Below are 22,302 nucleotides of genomic sequence, written 5' to 3'. Positions count from 1 at the left end.
ATCATGCAATAATATAATTTGCACAGACAACGGCAGAGTCACGCTATAGAAAGTCTCCTGAACATTTGCTTTGTGCTGAGCTCAAATTTACAAGCGCCAACAGGCGAGAATAGGATGATAAACCCAGTGAACCAGTACATATTGTACACTGCAGGGCCACAGTGACACTGTCAGAGGTAGTTTGAGATGTAATTTGAACACGTCTCTGACAAGACACAATAGAAAAGAAAACCTATTAAACCAAGGTACAATCTGAGTTGATAAACCTCAGACGCGCTGCTGCTTCAGCCCGCAAGTTAGTCATGAAGAAAAGTTTATCCCATCCTTTGTTATGAATGCGCAATAACACTGGATACTGTGAGCACACAAACATCTCCGGATGATTACTTTTCCCGACGTGAAAGGCGAGAAGAAAGGTGTGACTACGATTCTGTGCTTTTCTACACGGGGTTTGAAGGTGGACACATGCACAGCTGCTGGCATTAATAGCTTCTTTCCCCCCAGTGGTCGAGTCCAGATTTTCATCTGATTCACCATGACATCAAATCAAGTCTGATGAGATTGTGGAGACATTTATGGAAACATTCTAAATCGATCCCGGTTTTGTAATTCAACAGGCGAATTCACCATCTTTCATCTCTCCTTTCAAAGTTCCCTCCCTGGACGCCTCCCTGGAATTTTAATATCTCCCTGGCAGGCCGGCGTATAACACCGGAAAGCAGCGGCGCTCCGAATCAAATCAGACCACCAGATGATAGATGAGTGAGCCTAGTCACAGTCTATAATATATCTGGACTGCCAGCTCAGTCCTGTGACAGCTGAGAAATGCCAATGAGCCAGTAGGAGCCAATGTTTGGCCCCTCCGGTGTTTCTTTCTTTCTTTTTTTTTTTTTTATAAAGGTGCTACATTGAAATTCATTAGCGAGGTGGTTCAACACAGTACAAGGGGAAGAGTGATGTATGGCTTGCTACGGGTGGTCAGTGTGACCTCTCCTCAGTGTGTTGTGATGCTTTGAGGGCACATCTGTGGTGTGTTATGACATGGTGAACCCACGGAGGGGGTGGGCGACCTGGCATTTACCTTTGTCTTTTAGAGAGCAAAGCAAATCAGCAGCTCGCCCGCAAAGCGCCGGCGACTCGCTTTGAGAGATATAGCGGGCTCAACTCCCCGAAGAGAGGCGGAAAAATGCCAGCTCAGCCCCCCCGAGGCTTTCCGTGTCCACAGGAGTGCGCTGGGAAAAGCTGCATCTATAATCGCGGGGCCGGTGTAATGCCTTACCGTCAGCGATGAGGTGCTCCGGCACATGGAGGATTACCCGCACGGAGAGGCTGCAGGAGAGGTGAGAGGAGTAAACCAGGCCGATCACGCAGCTGATGACACTGATCAGAGTCAGGGTGGTCTTATTGATGGGGCTCCGCGGGGAACCTGCTGCTGGGGACAAATGCACGGGGGAGGGGGGCGGGGGAGGGAAGCAACAAACAGCAGAGATATGTGAAACAGTGGCAAAGCTTCAGTCCCCCCTCCACCCCCCCACACACACACATCCCTTCAACAGCATACACCTACATGCACACACACACACACACACATACACGCGCTGCGTACATGGGGAGTCATTTTACAAACAGGCCAAAAAACAGGCTTAGCGCCCATGAAAAGGACCTTTGGATCAAAAAAACTCGAGCCTTTGGGAGGTTTAGACTCGGCATGGCTCGGTGGCACAGGACTAAGGTTTACCTTGGAAGGGTATTAAAGTCACCCTGGATGTGTGTTGATGTTGGGGTGGGAGGTGGGAAGGGGGGCACAGGGCCTAAATAACAACAGTTCAGAGGTTGTTTCAAAATCTTCCCTTTTTTTCCTCCACTCCCCTCCGCCAGAGAGCGAGACGGAGCACCGGCCTTATCTGTTACACTCCAGAGTGCAACACAAAGTGTTAAACATAAGCTCATACCCACAGGTGCACACACACGCACACACACACACAAGAACACCACATTCTGACCTTGACCACAGCCACTCGCGCTTCGTTTAAAGTGGCCTTTTTCTTTTTCTTTTTTCCACTGGCAGAATAACTCTAGATTACATTGTCACTTTTAAATTACTCTGGCAGAACTTTCTCATTCAAAAAGCTGCCCAAGGCAACACTTTAAACAAAAGCCAGAGTAGAAAACCTGACCTATCGTATTATGTATAAACCTAGTTTATTCAATCTAGTAAGCTACCCAGAGAATGGATGTGGGCAAAAATTTCACCTTTCTGACTCCATTTTCAAAGTGCGGATTTTGAAATTTGTCACAATGTTGCCAAAGTGGACTTGGACAGAAGTGTCACAAGAAAAAGTTGAACATTTTGATGATTTCAATCTCCACGACAGGATGTTTTTGTCGTGCTTCATAATGCATGCTCTCCTCTGGAGGTGAACAGCATCGTTGGAGCCGCGTCGCAATCACTTTATTCTATTCTTACACCTCACTCTAATTAAAGGTGTTGGCTCCACTTCTGGGGGCTTCGCCATGTTTCTGACACCTGTGCACATGAAGGGGGAATAATTGGCTTGGAGGCATCTTAAAGGCTTGTAACGCCTTCTGACAGCAGCTATTATTTTGAGGGCATTGTCTTTTTATTTTTTTCATTCATCCCCCCCCCATCTCTCCTCCACATCCCATTACTGTACATCAAAACCGCAAGGACATGGCATGCTGACAGAAAAAAGCGTGCTGCACCACTTCACTTTGACAGCATTTGCACAAGATCCTCCTCAGAAATAATATTTCGGCGTGATATTATTTCCCCCCCCAAAAAAAACAAAAAAAAAAAACAATATCCTTGTGCGTTGCGAAGATGCAATTGACATCAAATTATCCTGCAGTGGAAACCTCTGATCTCATCATCTTGTTTGATTTCAATCAACAAGATGGCACGCCGTCGCACAGAGATCACTGTCGCATGCGTTACAACCACTCTGCACAGACCTATGGATATTCACAACATGTGCATACGTGTGTTTGGGAGGAGTCACATCCATGAGCATCCACGACACTGGGGAGTACGTATCTGCTATATGCACTGCTGAGGTTGCTTGTCATGCGTTGTGGCGATGGCAGTACCATCAGACGGCGGGATCAACTGTCTGTAGGTGTGCGAGTCCTCCTTACCCCCTGAGCCCCACGCGCTGTTGGCGTTACCATTTCTCATACCTCGACTCCGGCGGCGACTGCGGTTAGGGTCGGTGTAAAACGCCAGCTGAGGCTCGCTGTCTGCCTCCGTCCCAGAGTCCCCGTCTGGGTTCAAGAATGTTGAACCCGCTGTTGGATTCACACAAAAATACACCTCTAATGAAAAAAAAAAAAAAAAAGCCTCTTTCTGAGTCATTTGGTGGGGAATTTCTCCTCAAATTATCCTCAAAGTAATGGCGGGCAAAAGGCAGCAAGGAACTGGAGATGACCTCAGTGATGGATTCATTTTGGAAACATATCAGAACATCAAAGTTGTCTTCATTTATTAATCATCATGTGGGCTCGCGGGGAGTTTCAGCATAAGCGTTGCATATTCAGCATAATACAATTTCAAGCACAAATGTATTTTTCTTTAACGTGATGCAAATCGACACGTACGGATTTCGCTTGATTATAATTAATCTGAACATTAAAAAGTTGGCTTTCTAATAAGAAAAGCACCAAAAGGCCACCCACTGTCAAATATCTGTGACAAAGTGTATAAAAAAGACTTTCAGTTCTGCTTTCCAGCTACATTGTCTTTTTATGAAGTCCTCATGGGAGCACAGGATCACAGAGTCGTACCCAACCTTGAGCTGTTTTCGAAATCTCACCAGGTTTGCTTTGTAGAGAAAAGAAAATCTCCACTGTGAATATTCTAAATACACATTAACATTTTTATGTTTTCTCAGCAGGAAAGGCAAAAAAAATCAAAGAGGTTCAGTTTAGGTGATGGTTTCCCACAGAAACTTTTCTTATGTTACCCGTCTTTAGTATTAACATTTTTCTGATATGAGTCACAATTATTTTGTGCATTAGAAATTATATATGTTTACTAATTTGGCTATTTTTGAAAAGTGTAAAAATATATATTCAATTTTTATCTGATGCTAACGACAATGTATTATCATGCTAAAATTACTTTCATTACTTTCAGGCTTCGCATTGAATGCTGGGTACTGAGAGTTATTCTCCTTGAGAAATCTTTCATTTTCCATTTCTGGTGCTGCTATATAGAAGTTGGCTGGATTTAATTTATTATTGCTACTTTCTTGTCTTTTCTTATCATTGGCTTTATTAAAAATAAACAGCACCCCCAACTTATATTCTACAATACATAAAGTAAGCAGTGAATGTTGGACAGTCTTCCCATGTTATTGATTCTTCATTTTTTATTGAAAAAATATTTCAACAGTTGTAGAATATCTTAATAAATGTGAGGAAATTTATATTGGCTGCAGGGAAGAAAGCCCAATGCCTTTATTGAAGCTGCATTTTCTTCCGATGAATTGTTTTTCAAAATTAATAAATGTTTATTATCAATTTCAAAAGCAAAGATTTCAGAGCCTAATCACAAATACTTAAAGTAAATATATGTTTCTAATTTACATCTGGATTCCCACTTGTGCTTTGTTTGTGTTGTTTACTAAACAGTTTCAGCTTTGCATGGATATTTTCAGATATCCTGTTTCTGAAATATTGTATTTTTTTAAATGAATGACTCTTATGAAGAGGAAAAACCTGAGCAGTCATTACTTTTTTTTTTATTTTAAGTAAATTGTGTGATCACTGCCGATGGGCTATAATGGTGGAGCAATCATTTTAATCTTTGCTTTTATCTTTTAAGCTTGTTAAATAAATGTTGATTTACGTTTTATAATCATCTAAGTTTACACACTGTATGTTTTAATGATGCCTTTTGATCATGACAAGATATTCAAAATTATCTGTGGAAAAAAAAAAAAAAACAAAGAAAAACAACCTTCCCATGAGGACTGCAGGAGTGTTGTTGAATCTGTTTCTGCTTTATGTCAGATTCATCCTTATTTTGTTTGAAATGGCCAACATCTCTGATGTATGATTCCTCATTCAGACCATAAAACCTCCGAGAGGCTGAGATGAGGAATACAAATTGCTTATTTTATCTCAAAACAGTAAAACCGATAAATATCACATTTGTGATATAAAAAAAGAAAGACTCTGAAAGCCCTCAACTTTGAAAGGTTTGAACCACATAACATTTGGTGCTTTTATGATGGATGACAATGCGATTTTCGCAGAAAAAAAAAAAAAAAAAATCACACCCTCACAAAATTTCTGGACAGAAATTTGCTTTATCGATCATGGAAGGCTTGTCGCAGGTTCATTTGGAAGCAGGACACAGGCAACAGACACCCTGTCTGATTTTGCTGTTTGGTGATATCAGGATGTAAATGAGGTGGTGAGTGAGACAGTGAGATGGAAAAACATGAAAACTGATTGAACAAATATCCACAAAAAAAACACAATGTGATCGCTGGCACGGTGACAAACACGACTCCTGTTTTTTTTTTTCTTCTGAGCTACACCCTAGAAAAGGAAGGTATTGGACCAAATACTGAAGAAAAAGAAAGAAAAAAAGGGTTGCTGCACATTTTTAGGGTGGTGGAATAATGTCATTCATTGCCTTAAGGTAATAAAAATCAGCCACCAGTGAAGTCTTAATGCAGCATCATTTAAAACTACTTCCTCATCTCATGGATCACTGATGTACAGTTGGTGAAAACAACAGCATTATGAGTATATTATATACTAAGAACAGCTTGTTTTACTTTTTTTTTCCAGCATGTTTTAAATAAGTCATTAGCTATATTTAGAGGGCACGAATTGAAGCTTGTCTTACAAGTGAGAGCGGATTGCGAATTACAAAGTGAGGGGTAGGAAATCCATCAAAGCAGCTCAGATTTGCCGCCTCAGCGGGATGTATGTGAATCGAAATAAAATTTGTGCTAACGCTGCTCTGTGACGAGAGCTTTAAAAATCCCCAATCAAGAAGGCAGTGTTTGATTAAACTGAAGACGATCCCTCGGAAACAATGGAGGAATGAAAACACCGTTGGCAGCGGTGTCGTTGTGGCAAACTCAGAAGGACTTTCTCATGACGGCAGCTTCGTCAGCCTTTCCTATTGTTTCCTTTAGAACAATATGCACCGCAGATATGGATGCACAGCGTAAATATTTTTGGCAGCCATGACTATCTGACGGCACAGATGTTGGCACTGCTGTACTTCACAAGTGGGAAACCTTTCTTTCCCTCCTCTTTTTTTTTTTGGCGGCACCATTGTTTCCGCAGTATCTCACACGACTGATTTAATAATAAGCCAATATTCAACGCACACTTCTCCCCTCAGATATGTTTGCTGGCAGGGAACTAAGTCATCTGAACATTATTCAGTGCTATTAAAGCTCTGTGGGGAAGACAAATAAAATCTGCATGAACTGAAGTTCAGAGGAAGAAGTACTGTAGAAGCCTGTAGAAAAAGCTAGAAATCCGACATTAAGTCACTTTCAATATACATGAGGGCAGAAATGAATGTTTCACAATCGCAAACTTACAGATTAAAATCAACAAAGCAAAAGTAGATCCAGTTAAAAGGCTTTAAATTCATTTTGCATTGTTTATTTTATGGTTATGTGCAACACAAGCCTCTCAGACCTGTAGATCTTCATAAAACTCTTCTACCAACACTAATAGCAATAATGTTTGCTATAAAGCCGAATGGGGTTGAAATGAACAAGACAAGAAGCTAAAAAGAAGAATAAAATTGAAAACACTACAATTATATTGACCGTTATAGTTTTATTGTTGAGTATTTAAACAGTATATAAAATTGTCATAGCAGAAGCACTCAGGGTTCCTCACAGGCCTAATCAAACAACTTAGGCTGGATCTGATGAACCTATTGGTCTTTTGAGAACATTTCTGGCAGTGGCAGTTTCAGACGGATTAAATACTGTAACATTTCAAACTTTAACAAGTTTCGTTAACATGGCTCATATGAGGATATTCTACCACTGGTGTGCAAAAACCTGAACACATAAAAGTGCCTTATTTCAAGGCAACGTCTATTTCCAAGAGTCACAGAAAAGCAGCAGTCTTCCACAGGCTAAAAAGGTTTTGAGCGCTTTGTGGTGAGACATCACAACAACTGTATTGGTCAGTAATACCCTAAAACTTTTTATCTTTTAGATAACAGTTCACATCAGCACGCCGGAGAGAATCCCTGTTTAAGAGCAGCGCGACCATGAGCGTGAAAGACGTTGCCATTTAAATAGGATGATGATTATTGGAAAATTGCTCCGAAAGTGCACAGTTTCCCGTTTCCCTGCTTTTGGGCACCGCTTTGTGCCAGGCGCGACGCAGGGCCGATGCCTAATGTGTGATTTCTTTGTTGGATATTCAGACGAGACATCTACTTATTAAGGGACCAATTACAGACTGAAAACATGAGTTCTGACTTATTCGAGTTCACCGTGCAAGGAAGATTATTATTCATTACAAATCACCTACTTCATGAAGATGATCATGGCAAAATCTGCTGATAATTAAAGTCATTAAAGATAGCACTCTAGTCGCCTAATTTTTTTTTTTTTTTTCTAAAATTGGTGAAATAACTTTGATGACTGTACTAATGGATAAACAAGTTCTTGATCTCAGTTGTGCAATTAACCTGACAATAAAAACAAAATGCAGATATTCTTCCGTTGGCAGTTACTAATGCTAAATTGCTATTTAGATAAACCACCCAAATTTGGAAATAAACTAAATATTCACATTGCTGCATGAGATGTGATGCTATAGTGACGGCAGTGCAAACTCAGAGGGAAAAACCTTCTAAATAAAGCATATATTATGATGACTTTCTTTTTTTATAACAACTCAAGTGCCAATCCACTAGAAGAACTGACAAAGCGTGTGCAGGTGAAGACATGTCATCCTCCGCTTTTTAAAGCCATCTTTCTGATTGTGACTGCTTTTCGATGGGAGCTAAGACTTCTCAAAAATGAGCTGCACTTGAAGAACTGAATGCACGACTTTGTTCAAGTGTGGTGAGCTTGTTAGTCTTTTTGAGTCGGAATGAAAACATTTACAAAGCCTTGTAATTGTTGCTTTGACATATGAAAACACTACAATATATTTGTTATATGCAAGAGCCATCTCACTTCAAAGAAACCCAACAACCTATAAAAGGATGCAGCCAAGGACAAACAGTTTGTTATGCTGCTGCAAGAGACACTTCACTATTAAAATGAAAGAATAAGAATGCTGGGTCCTCATCAGCTGGAAATTGGGAAAGGTTTCAAGTTCAACACTTTAAATTTAACCCAAAAAAAAAAAAAAAGAGCAACTGAATAGGTATGACAATATGTTCCAACAAAAACAAAGCCAGATTTAATCTTTTTCAAATTCTATTGGGGAAAAAAGGGTGCTTATTGGGCAACGTGTTGCAATTTCCAGAAAGACTTCATCTTCTTCAGACAACCTTCGGGTGATATTTTCGCACAGGCGAGGCAGATCGACTATGCTAAAGTCTCGGAAGGCTGTGGACCCTTCTTAAGTCTAGTTTGCCAAAACATACCCAATGTGGCAAGAGCCTTTAAAATGAAATCAGCGTGCAGATTCTGATCTCTGTTTCAGATTTTACATCACGATTGGGCACTTCTGTTCCTGTAAGGCCAGAGTCCTGCATGACCTCGCTTTCATGAACCTAAATCCAATAATTGTGTCATCATGAAGCCCTGCAACAACCTAATGTCCAGTGACTGGTGAGAATCAACAGTTAAAGAAGTCATTTCAGAAACAAGCAGGACTGTGGCCCTCACAGACCGTGCAGAGCCCCTTTTTATGGCGTACAAATCTAATTCTGAGAACCACTTTCAGCCCTCAGTCCCCGTTTGCTCAGCAAGTAGCTTCTGGACCTGAAATGGGAACCACTGCCTTCAACAGGTTGGTCTCAGTGAGAGTGAAGACAAATCGCCGAGCACAAGGATTCAACCAATTCGAGAAAAGCTCGGGCAAAAATGTCAGGGCAACAAACGCGGATATTAAAAATCACCTGGTATTGAGAAACTGTCACATCCAGGCAGAATCAATGGCAGGAGGTGAGAAATGTCATTTGTTTTGTGAGAGTATTTATATTGTCCTTTCATCCGTAAAGTTGGTTAAAAAAAAAAAAAAAGAAAGAAACCTGAGCGGCATAGCAGTCCGTCAGATCTGGAATCACGTTTTTCAGGACATGTATGCCGAAACCGGTGGATATCAAAAATGCAATGTTAATGACTGAATGAATTCAGTATGTTTTCCATTGCTAATTGATAAAATTGTTTAATTACAAAAACATCAAAAGACGGAAAATTTAGTCCTCAACTTTAGATAGCTCATTTTGCACAAACAATAATTAAAATTGAAAAGGTATTCAACCTGTAAATGAAGAGAAAGAAGATAAGAACAGGACACTGGAGTGAGCAAATAGCTATTTGCTTAACAATGCCTGTTGAGTCACTGCAAGGAGGAAAGTCTGGAAGTTTAACTCATTATTTCATACAGAAACCATTTGAAGTTCATCACTACATTTTTCCCGTCGAGTCTTGATCCTGATGGAAGTTGTTCATTTTGAGCAATAATGTTCTGTGTTCCAAATTAATCAAAGTTCATGGAACCAACAATAGCGACTTGTAATTAAGTCCGCAGAAGGTAAAACATGTCTGTAGACAGCATGTTAGCTGTCCGCTACCAGAAAATTAAAAAAAAAAAAAAAAAAAAAAGGATCTGAGAAAATGAGCGTTCATGGTCAGTTCACCTCAGGACTCACAACAGACTGCCTCATTCTGACTCATGCATTCTCATTTTGTGCTGCATCTATTTGCAATTTTTCATTCACTTGGTATACAGACTTGTCAAAAAAAAAAAAAAAGGCAGCTTTCGAGGAAATAAATGAGTTATTGAAAGAAGGCTACCGTTAATATATTTTCTCTCTTCTTTACAACCAAGGAATGACAACCTAAATAGAGTTAAGAATCGCAGTTCTCACTCTCGTGTCTTTTTTTTTTTCCCATCTTCTGCAAAATGAGCATGTTATTTTCACCTTAATCATTTCAGGGTTGATATTCAAAAAAATGATTACCTTTTTGTTTGTGCTTTTCGCAGTGAGCTGAACATAAACCTCAATCTTAAACATGTATTTTTCCTGATGAGATCACCTCAAACGCATCACCAGCACTTCAAAGATTTTCTAAGCAAAGTTTCAGGTTCACAGCCTGATGAAATGAAGCCCCTGAGTGACTCTCCAAATATAATGCAAAAGCATTTTTTTATTATTATGTGAGTTTTTCATCACTGTGCAAAGCTATATCAAAAAAAAAATAAAAAATCCTTGTGTGTCAATACACAGAGAAAATTAAAAGAATCGTGATCTCTGAGTGAAGCGGAGCTGTCAAGGACGGCTTTTAGTTGCAAAGCGAAGCGAACATAAAAGAAGTGTTGGTTACAATGTAATACATCCACACTAGAATTACTTAGAGCGGTTCAAAGGGCAACAGCATGATTCACTGTGATGTATCAGAGGAATATTCGTGTCTTTAGAGGCAGTTAAGGTGAAACAGCTTTTAGCAGTAATGTATGATCACCTATCATTGGTATGAGGCTGATATTCACTGAAATAACACCCACAGCACATGATCAAAGTCAAAACTCGATTTGAAAAATTATTATATATCAGGATTGAAGGCTTCACAAAGCCAAGCAAATTTGCCGATTAGTCTTCTTTCAAATGCAACCGAGGGATCGAGGGTCCAAATACCTCATGTCACAGGTTCTCCCATGACTGCAGAGTCGCTTCGCACACGGAAAGGATAAAAAAGTGTCTCCAGAGAAATTCAGTCTTTGCTGAAAGGAACCGAAAGTGCTACAGTAAACACTGATCAGGCTACTCCAAATGTGCACATCCAACCCAGCATGCACTATCTCTTCATGAAACGAAGGAACGCGGTTATGTCGAGTGCTCTGTAAATATGGAGGGGGGCTGGAGATGATGGCAACAGCACCACAACGACAAGCTACCACGGCAGAAGAAGTGGACACACAAACAAGTCAAGAAGGTAGGAATGTCACAGCAACAGAAACGACAAGAGCACTGAACCTGAGCACAGCTGCTACGGAAACAACATTTCATGAAAGAAAAGCCCAGATAATGGTTTTGTCAATGTTAATGATCGCTGAATAAAACATCAACCGATCAGTATTCCAACGCAACTTGAGTGAAAGAACATTCAAATGCCATTTTATACACCTTTCTTTGAAACAGAAAATGAAACTTACATTTTACTGATTGCTACGGAAATTGTAAGGTTTCACATTGTTGCAATAAAAACAAATGAAGGCGTGTTGTCAGCAAAGGAAACTGCAGAAAAATTGTGAATTAGATGAACGAATAAAGACTAAAGAGCAATATGGATTTCACAGTACAATACGTTGGGTGTTGTTTGAAAATGGTTCTACATTAGTCTAGAATAGGACAACATCCTGCCGTTGTCTACACAACTTGATCCAACTCAGGATTACCAGGTGTTGGAGTGGAACTCATCTGATTATGTATGAAGGTATACTCAGCTTTGAGCCACACATTTGCCACAAAATCAAGTGGGAGAAAACGCGAGAAAACCTGAGAAATCCCACACACACACACACACACACACACACACAGAGAACATGCAAACTCCACGCAGAAAGGAATCCCAAACCCAGCCGGGACTCAGTTCAGTGAAAGGGCAATCGTAAAGAAATCTGACTGATGTTAAGACGGTGTGCTTCCTTTTTCCTGATTAATGAAAGAAACATGAGTTTATCACAACTTGGTTTTTGTTACAAAGTAATTAACTGCTATTTCTATCATAGGATCATGATCTTATTTAAATGTTGATTCCAACATTTTTGAGATTTCAGTTGCAATATGTAAAACTCATAAATGGATGAGAAAAGTAAAAATGTGCATCACGAATTATGCACAGTGAAAGAAATATATGGAATATGTTTCTGAATAACGCATAAATATGTTAATCCTGCATTTCTACTAGGCCAAAAACAAATTACTGAACTATTTTGAGTGAGTTATTTAAACTTTTAGCAGATGTCAATGAAAACAACACGGTTTGACAGGTAGGCATGCATAATTCATTGTACACCCATGTGTTTCTGTTCAAGATAAAAAAAAAACCACACTGCATGAAATCCAAGAGACTACATTTAGTTTTGATGAAGCAGTGTTCAATGCCCAGTAGCATTGTGACTGAAGAGGAGAAAAAAAAATCTTTATCACGAGGGGGACAAATGCACTAGATCTGAAAACATGTGATATTAATATGAAGGAATGAATTCAGTATTTGAGGGCTCTGCAGTACCAAGAGACAGTTGCTAGCCTGCAGCTAACACTTTTTTGTTGTGGCAACTTGCAGCTTATAAGTTTTGGCTGTGCAGTAACTTGAAATTAAAAGAAAAAGTGCACAATAAGCAAAAAAAAAAAAGGAACAAATGTGTTTATAATAGATTTAGAACCAAACACTCAGGGTAGATGATTCCATCTAACAGTACAAACTACTCCATAAAATGAAGTTGTGTTTGTATTGTGAAGGTACTGCTCCACCTGTGTATTAATAACCTGCCTGCAGTCCACTGTGCAAACATGCAAGGCGTTAAAGAAAGCAGCATCAATATTGTTCAGCAAAACTCAATCATCCAAAGTCCTTATAAGCAGATATTAAGTCAGTGATTGTCTTTTTGTCTCATCAGAGGGACTAATGTGTTTATGGTGAGGCTACCGCCTTGTTAGATTTTAAAATCGTATGTTTTCACTGTGAAGACACCGTTTGAACATTCAGGCAGTGAGTGCCAAAAACCCAACCCTCTCAAAACCCTCCTCATCAGATTCTGAGTCTGTGAAGAGCTTAGAATAATAATCTGGCAGCGTCTTCCGCTCTTTATTTTAATTAAATTCTGGGGACTGGAGAAGACTCTGTAGAACAAGAAGTGACAAGCCACGTTTTATACCTGGGGACCAAAGTGCTACGCAGAGGGGAGATCCAGGCAAAGACAACTTTTAAATCACTGACATTAGGATGCTGCTTACGGTTCTATTTCCAGAATTTTCATTCACACCTATGAAGTGCAATCATCCAAATACGGCAAATGCATGATAAACTATTCCTAACAAGGAGCTTCAATGGCAAAAAAATTCACGACAGGTGTTTGATCCATGAATACAAGTCGTCCTTGTTTGATTAGAATTGTTATTAAGTACATTCAGGTTCAAGTTGAGGGCCTGAGTGGAAGTTTACAATGTTGACTCATTCTAGGTCCCAATTTTCTTCTGCAGTTCAAAGATATCAAGATACTTAAGATATTTATTAGTGACCGAACATCAAGCTTGTATCTGCTCCATTTTCCTGCGACCTTCGTATAATTAATATGGGTCCAGGAAAAGTTGATGCAAAAACATTGAGTTGGGATAAAAACACTGACTCAGAGTTTAAATCCTGGTCAGGATGTTCACTTTTTCTGCCTTTGTAGCTTTTAGGTTCAAAGACATGCTAAAGCAAAATGCCCCTACTCTTTGACTCTTAACTGGCTGAAAGTATAAGTGTGTCCACCGGCGATTATGAGAGCCTGTACTCTGTCTTTTGTTCAATGTCAAGTGGAATGGCCTCCACAACTCTAAAATGGACAGAGAAAATAACAGAATATGGATGGATACTGCTATCACTGCATCTTAGCTGGGTTTACAAACAAAATATCTGCTGTTGTGTCTGCTTCTACGAACATCAACTGGATTAGTGGATCATGTGAAAGACGTCAGGTGTGCTACCGACACCAGACTGGAACAGTTCTTAATATTAGTCCCACCTGCATTCACCGCTAAGTCCGAAATGGCCTGTATAGAGTGAGCCAATTTATTTTCAACCTATTACAGGAAAATGTGGAGACACACCAGCGCTCCCGCCACGTTATTGCACATAACACTTGTTAAAGTATGCAGAAGTTTAATCACTCTAATGCAGCATTAACCTTATCCACCAATTCAGACAACATTGACTTAATTATATTATAGGTCCCACAACCAATCAGGAAATAAATTATGCACCCACTCAGCAATAACAACCATGAAATACTGATGGGATCCCGCAGGTTCGGGCCCACTCCTTTCACTCATTCTGACACCGCTTTCTCCCATTTGGCAACTTAGGTACTTCTACTTGCTTTAGAAGTCACTCTGGAGTCCATTAAATGCGCTGACATATGGAGAGAGGCATCTTCAGCGCAAAAAGGAAGGAGTCATTACCTTACCTGCTTCTGCCTCACACATGCACATGGAAGTTGTCTACTGAGGACAACAAAAGCTCTGTCTGTGCATATTTTATGACAAAGATGAAAATAGTTGACTGGAATCACCAACAACAGTGACTCCAAACTGCATGAAGCAGATCTAATTGCCTGCTTAGACAGCCTCATTTCTATGCAGCTGGCTTCAGAGAATACTAATCTGTACCTGGAAGCACAGAAATTTTAAGAGGCGTGTGTGTGTGTGTGTGTGTGTGTGTGTGCGCGCTAGGAACCAAATGTCTTCTTTTATACACCAAGCTGATGCTCGTGACAGAACAGTTGTAATGAATGCACAAATAATTTTTCTTTCGATGCTGCCCACGTGTGTATTCCTGAAGTCTAAGTAAATAAATTGCCAGCAAAATAATTAGGAGGAGGCTGTTCCTCTCTTGGTCTGAGCGTGGAGCCGCGGTGTCAGGAGACCGACCGGCACAAAGTGAGAACGCAGCAGAACGGGGGCTTGTCCGAGCTCACAGCTGCTGTCATAAAAAGGAAGAAACAAAGACACAGAGACCAGAGTGGAGAGACTACTTGAGGACAATAAGCACTCAAGGCCTCCAGACTACTCTGCAAACAAAGATATGCTTTTCAAAGTGGTAGCTTGACTACAAGGGACTCTGCCTTCGCCAACAAATATCACCAGGATATGAGACAGAAATTTCTAACATATTTTTCTTCCAAAAAAAAAAAATACTTGTACCAGTTGGGCATGCAATGTACTCCACTCTAAACATTGAGGCCTTACATTTGGGTAATTTCTGATACTGACATGAGTACTCAGTAATGCAATTACAGCACAATTAGGATTAAATTAATTTTGTTTAATTTTTTGGCTGCTGTTTGTTTCCTGACCTATATGGATACGTACAGATTAGAGATTAACTATGGTCCACTGCGCAGCTCCTCACCACCATTAGCCAGTCCAGTTTCAATAATGAATCAGTAAGAAACAAGGCTGAGCAGCTGCCAAGGCTGCACGACACATTTCATAATGCAACAGGATTTTGAAAGTAAAACACAAAACAGATCCTCAAATATTCCCTCTGAACTTTGAAAAAAAAAAAAATGGATTTCATTTTGGAGCTTGAACTTATCACTATTTTCTTGTCTGCTGAAAGGATGAGACAAAATTTTTCAGTCTCTCCCCAAGCAGATGTAAAGGCTTCATCACTCCTGCCAGGAACACCGAGTGCTGGTACATATTTGCCCATCATAATCTCCATCTTCTCCTCATTCGTGTCCTCTCCAAAGTTCTTGATGTGAACATAATTAACTTTAATATATCTCATTTTGTTTTAACATACAGGATTTACTGGAAACTTAATTGAAGACGGCTGATTCCTTTTTAAAATGTGAATTTATCCATCCATCCACCCATCTCATCCAACCAACCCTGCTTCCAACCATCCTTATTCCTGCTTTGTCCATATGAAGACATGGTGGCATTACAGAGACATCTGTTCCCCTCAACTTTCTCAAGCTCTTCTTCAGGGACGCCAAGTCACTCCAAAATCACAGTAGAGCTTTAATCTCTCGGGCAAGTCCTGGGCTGACCTCGGGGCCTCCAACCAGTTAAACGTGCCTTGTGAACCTCTAAGGGAGGCGACCAGAGGGAAACCTCAGTTTTCACGGCCCATCTTCCCATCACTCATGAATAAGACCCGAGGTGCTTCAACTCCTCCACCTGGGGAAGGTGTCCCGCCCCCCCTAACAGGACAAAGCATACCATCCTCTTTTTATGAGAAATAAGCTGAATACTGGAGGCCCTCACGCTACGCTGCCAAGAGGACAACACCTGCAAAGAGCAGAGATGAGACCCTACAGGCCCTCAAATGATGCATCCCTGGTCGTGGTTGCACCTCGACACCCTGTCCATGAAAATCACCTACAGAAGTGGTGACAAGGTGCAACCGTGTCAGAGTTTAGCACCTGCCTTGAACAAGTCCGACCTAATGCACAGACAGCTCTCACACTGAAGGAACAAAGATTGGAGTGTGTGCCAATTGTCAGTGTGTCACACTTATCTGCCTCCCTCAGAAATTCTATACAAGGGTCAGGAAGACTTCATCCGATAGACCTTTTCGCTCTTTAATCACTGTAGTAAAAAGCTTGACAGAAAGCTCAGAAAGTAAGCATCTCTCTGCAGTTTGTAGTTCTGGGCAGTGGTGTTTATATATTCCAGCAGTAGCGACTGGAGCTGCTGGTGGGGCCCACAGCCACCTCCTGTGTTAGATGCATTGCAGCATTCGCTCTCTGTTCTCGCCCTCCACTATTGATAAGGGGATTTCTTGAATATTGTTTTCCGGGACTTTGCAGAAAAGCTACAAGCTATGGTATTAAAAAAAAAAAAAAAAGCAGGCAGAAAGAAACAAATGTGCTTCTTTAGAGACAAGGCACCGAAAATTCCCAAGAGCCATGTTGGGTTTCCAATAATCATGAATGAAATATAATTAAAATGATCGTCTGGCAGAACGGATGCAGATGTGGTGCAGCTTTATGATCACAATCCGTCCAGATTGTCTGGCAAAGTCTATGAGAAATGACGTCCTATTTTTTCTTTCTTGTACCGGAAAATTCATTGGTTGCAGAGTTTCTCTGCAGCGAGTTGCACCACCAAAATGTTTTTAACTGGGCTGAGAATAAAGCATCCATGCAGCCAACTGTGGAGGAAAGTGAATTATGGTCTGAGGTCAACTGAAAATTTCCAAAATGACATTTTGAAAATGTCGCAGCCTGCTTTTTTGCTTGTTTATCATAATGTGATAATGTCTCTCTATTTCATCAACTGCAACCTCTCTCCCTCTCTTCATTTCCTGTGTTTCTCACTCTCTCGTCACAGAGTGCGGCTCCATCAATATCAAAGCTAGAGCAAGGCAGAGGTGAACATGGGAAGATACGGGAGATTGTGATGATGATAACATTTAGGTGGAGATGAATCAAGCATCAAAGGCATGTCTAGATTGATATCAGTGAGAATGTGGAGGACAACACTGCAACATTTGTGTTCGTGAAACGACAACAGCGATGAAAGAAAAAATGGGTTTGAGGCTTCACTTTCACACCACATTCACGCCCCGGACTGTTTCTTATTTATTGCTCAAAGAGCGCCCATCTCTGAGGATAATGAGAATATATATCACCTTGTTTATCTTCGCTGTCCTGCAAAGGCTTCACGTATCCTGATCTAACTTTTATAACTTTGTATTGTATCCAATCCTGTATTATTGATAACTTTTGTCCAACAACTTGAAAATGTCTCAGGGTCCTTGGGAGTTTTCCAAAGGGCATTCATGATGTTGTCAATGATTAAATCCGCGGTGGCATTCACTGACTCACCGCGACTTCGTGTTGGCAACAGAACAGTGGGAGATGAACAGCCAGAGATAAAAGATCTGCGTGGCCGTGCATTGATCACAATCCAGCAGCCGGCTAAACAACATAATACCTTCACTTCGGGCCTCGTTTTTATTGAAAAATATCATTTTCACTCCATCAACAATTCATGTGTCAGCGGGCTATGACCTTTTTGTAAACTCCGCACAGATCTGTACAAAGTTTGAGATCAATCTTATACTTCGCGTATTTCTGTGGTCACAACAACAAGCGACTGAAAGCCAAACTGAAATTGAAATTCATGTTTTCCAGTGAAACTATTTTCCAACCTTTCATTTTTGATCTTAACCACAAATGAAACACTCCAACTAAAAACGGAATTAAAATTTGAAGGACTTGGCAAGTTAAGCTGTCATTTTAAATGAATTGGAGATCAAATGTTAAATGAGGCTTTGCCTTTTCTGTGATTCTCTCCTCAGATTACTGAACATCATCATCACGGCTCATTCAACACAAGTGACACAGCTATTTGAGTTTTAAAATCTGACCTTTACGGAGGATTCCAAACATCTTTTTGAGGGACGATAGATGGATAGATAGATAAACTAACAACATCTGATAAGTAAGAATGCTGTAATGGAAAAGATGTGTGCAGAAGATTTGTAGACTCGACTCAGCTGAGGAACAGAGCTGGGATGTGTGCCAATTTAGAGAATGTGCAAACAGAAAATACAGAGGTAAAAGATCACTAGGTAGACAGATAATCTTTCATAATTGGGCGGTTTGTGAGGGGTAAAGTTATCCAATGTGGCTGATAAGATAAGAAAATGCGTGCCACGTCTAGGAAAAACACATAGTTGCATTGCATTTTATCTGATTTACTTCCACATATTTTGTAATGCTTTTTTTAAAGTCTTCTGATTATTTCATTGACATGAAACATGTCAACAATTCGGCACCAGAGGAGGAAAGATTGCAACTGAATAGTGGATGAAACTAAACACTGACACACACACTTCCTGTACGGAGACTGCTACTATGGCAACAGAAAACATCTTTGTCAAATTTGAGGTAATTTCTTTCAATTTTCTTCACTTTATCATTCGATCATAATCTTGCAGAATGCGCACAACCTCAGACATCAAATCTTTTGTATACAAACTGGGAAGATAAATTAATCTAGAGCATATCTTACTCATCCAATCAATTAAAAAAAAAAAAAAAAGCATCAATCCCATACCTCACCTTTCACACTTGAGCACCAGAAATACACAGTGTGCAGTGTGACAGCCCCTCACTGAGTGCTGTAATAGCTTCTGTCTCCTAGGTTACAAAGAGAGGTTATCTGCGAGACGAGGAGCACCTGGGCTCAAAGCTCTGCAGGACATGTAAGGATCTGCTCCAGTTCTCTCTCTCTCTCTCGCTCTCCCTCTCTCACACTACATCAGCATCCACCTTTGACATAACTGATCCCTCAAGCGGAAACGCGGCTTTTATTTGAATATATGGCTGATGGAGTTACAATAAAGACAGTGTTTAATTAGCAACTAGTGTCGTTTCCATTTCTGTAAAAACAATACGCTCCAACTTCAAACTTGGAAATTACTTCTTTTTTTTCATTTGAACACAGCATTTTTAAATATGAACTGTCTGCTAAAGAAATAGCTTGTTATGTTTTTGAAAAGACTTCGCTAATTTACCAGCAATTTAACAGTTGCTCAAACATGAAGACACAGTGTTCACATTTCAGCTGACCAAGAACCAAAAAAGATCTAATCACAAGTTTGAAGTCAATGTAGACAGAACTGTGGTATGAAAGAAAAAGACACCAGAGGTGAATTACAGATGTTATTGATGATAACAAAATGCGTTTGTTTGTTCCTTCCTTTTTTAAGATAGAAAAAAAAATACACTATGCATCATTACTTTACACAAAACATGAGAAAAAAATTTAACTTCAGTTTAACTTTAACTTTGAAGAGTTTAATGTCAATCAAGTCACATTGAGGAAAGGAGTGAAAATTCAAGAATGCATCTACAAAAAAAGAGAAAAGACTGTTGCTGCCGGCAATGTGAAGGTCTTGTGGAATTGTGTTAAATGAAATCTACCTTGTCACATCTCCGGGCGTGACTCACCACGGGTGTTGCTGGAGAGGCGCTTGCGTTGGCTGGTGGAGGTGTTGTGTGGAAGCAGGGTGTTCTGCTGGTGGTTGCTGTCGATGGGACTCGTGGCGATGATGTTGTCCTTGTACTTGTTCATTAGCGCCAACTTGGTGTTGTCGCTCACTGCAAACGCGGAAGCCAAAATTACAAACGCGGGCAAGCGGGAGGTCGGAGACACAAAAACAGGAAGTTTTCTCTTAGAAATGAGAACGCACCCACTTGGAAAAAAAAAAAACAAAAAAAAAAAAACATGTTGGTTCTGGCTGGATGAGAGGGGGCTTTAAAACCACAATGTAGAAAACATAAAATACAGTAATGCCGAAGACTTATCCGACGTGCTGTTTACACACAGCCAAAATTATGAGTCAGTAAAGCTGGCATGAAATTAAAACTCATTAAGGGAATAGAGAGAACACATTTGAGTCCCAGAGGATGAAATTACCTATTTCTGTAAATACCGGGAGATGAAGATACAAGAAAACACTCCAATATATATTAAGTTTACAGCGTTGTTTCAGTAATGGCTTCTCAAAGGACTAATTCAGCCTTGTGAGCATGATGGCCGGGCCACTGTGCAGCACATTTCACCAGTTGGGTCTAGACACAAAAATATGTAGCATCTTCTAAATTGATCAGTTGGGCTTTATCACGGCCTTTCTTTGTTTTGGTTTTGCTTTTTTCTTTTCCCAAAACTATGAGCATTAGGCGACACCTGGTGATAAAGATTACTATCATATTATTCAAACATTAAAGAAAAGAAGAAACACTAAAAGGTATATTATTTTGGGACAAATTAAAATACTGTCATCTTAGTGACCTCTCCAGTATTTCCCCTGCTCAATATTTCAAGCGCGGCCCGAGAAATTCATCTTCTTCTCGTCTCTTCGTCCGTCATTTTTCCCAGTTTCAGTTTGTAATGAGTGGGATTGCTCTGCTTCCTCCTGCTTGTGGGTGGGGCTGTTCTTCAGGAATACTGTGAGAATGTGCAGTCAGCTCATCTCTCCATGAATCTGGGCTGTGAATTTGCTGCTAATTGAAATTGAGAACGTATACCTGAATCAAAACGACTCCATTTCAAACGCTAATCCTCATGGGAGCGGAGCTCAGCAGCATCCACTGATTAGTAAAAACGAATCCTCAAGTTCTTGGCTGTTGTAGGACTTTATCTTTTTCAAGAGCGAGGAGCAGAAAGTATCTGTACGAATATGTGTAGTTTTATTTTCAGTCGATGTGTCACTTACATCCGTCGTTCAAGCAGGACCGTTTGTGTTTTCTGTCCTATATTAAACACCAGCACGCCATTTCTGTCCTCCATGTTGGCAAAGTTCTCCTTTTTGTCCAATTCTTATTCATTCATTTTCAAACATACAACACTGGTCAAGTTAAACTTGATTTAATTATAGAAATCAAATTAGTTTTATTCAGTTTCACAAAGCAATTATTGCATCTGTCTCATTATAATTACATTGTCTGAAGCAATCAGTGAACATGTTAAATTACTTTCCTTTAAAAAAAAAAAAAGTATGGGTGGTTAAGGTGGGCGGTTTGTATCATCAACGTGAAGAGTGAAACAGTCAGTCATATAATTTGGCTATCGTAGGCAATCACACCCAGGATTCATCAGCACAGGAAACATTTCAGACATTCCCACACACAAGCTGGCAAAAATACAAAACATGAAACAGTTTGGAAGATAAACGATATATTAATGATCATTAATCATTTAATTGCGACATCGTGAACAGTAAATATTGTCTGTACCTCGATGCGAAAAGAGCAAAAAGCATAAAGAAAAGTTACACAGCTTTGGAAAACTGTTCAAATCCTTTTATCATGACGATAAGTGAGCCCTCTCCTATTAGAACTTGACTCTTTGATTTATTTGTTTAAAGCATTAAAGCGGATTTAGGGCCTTATTTTCTTCCTACATGTTCATTTCCCGCCCTGCCGTTTCTGGCCTGGCTGGTCGCACATCAGTCAACTTACCAGGTGTGAGGTCCATATTATTCTTGTCATTACAGCCCTGGAGGGAGTCCAGGGTACGGGTGACTTGGCTGGCAAATTCCTCGCCGCCATTCATGCACTCCCGCTGCAGATGGTGACGCAGGTCGGTAATGTCATACTCATACCTGGGGATGGGGTTGAAATCAATTAGCGTCGCTTTTATCTTGACTTATCTAAATTAAAATAAGTGTCGGAGGCAGATAATGTGCTTGATGGAGCACTTAAGATTTCAGAGTGTGACAGAAAGTACTGATAAGATGGGGTGTTTCAGAGGCTTAACGCTCAAAACTTAGCACGGACCGACGCAAGAAAGCTACGCGTGTTGGAGGGAAGACGGTATTTGAGAAAACTTTAACCAACAAAACACAGGACAGCTATCAACAATACACACTATGG

The 22,302-nt window shown here is 40.2% G+C and overlaps 1 protein-coding gene across 1 annotated transcript in view; it reads right to left on the bottom strand.

Moving 5' to 3' along the window:
- The window catches only part of astn1 (astrotactin 1), a 337,883-nt gene that overhangs the window by 229,061 nt on the left and 86,520 nt on the right, over positions 1-22,302 (bottom strand). The window contains 4 exon segments of the mRNA XM_030115287.1: positions 1,280-1,429; positions 3,199-3,306; positions 19,876-20,025; positions 21,889-22,031. Of these exon segments, the coding sequence (XP_029971147.1) occupies positions 1,280-1,429; positions 3,199-3,306; positions 19,876-20,025; positions 21,889-22,031 (551 nt within the window).

The sequence above is a fragment of the Salarias fasciatus genome, chromosome 18 (genome assembly GCF_902148845.1).
Source record: "Salarias fasciatus chromosome 18, fSalaFa1.1, whole genome shotgun sequence".
NCBI lineage: Eukaryota > Metazoa > Chordata > Actinopteri > Blenniiformes > Blenniidae > Salarias > Salarias fasciatus.
Note: the sequence above shows the minus strand (reverse complement) of the source record. Positions and strands in the feature narration are given on the sequence as shown.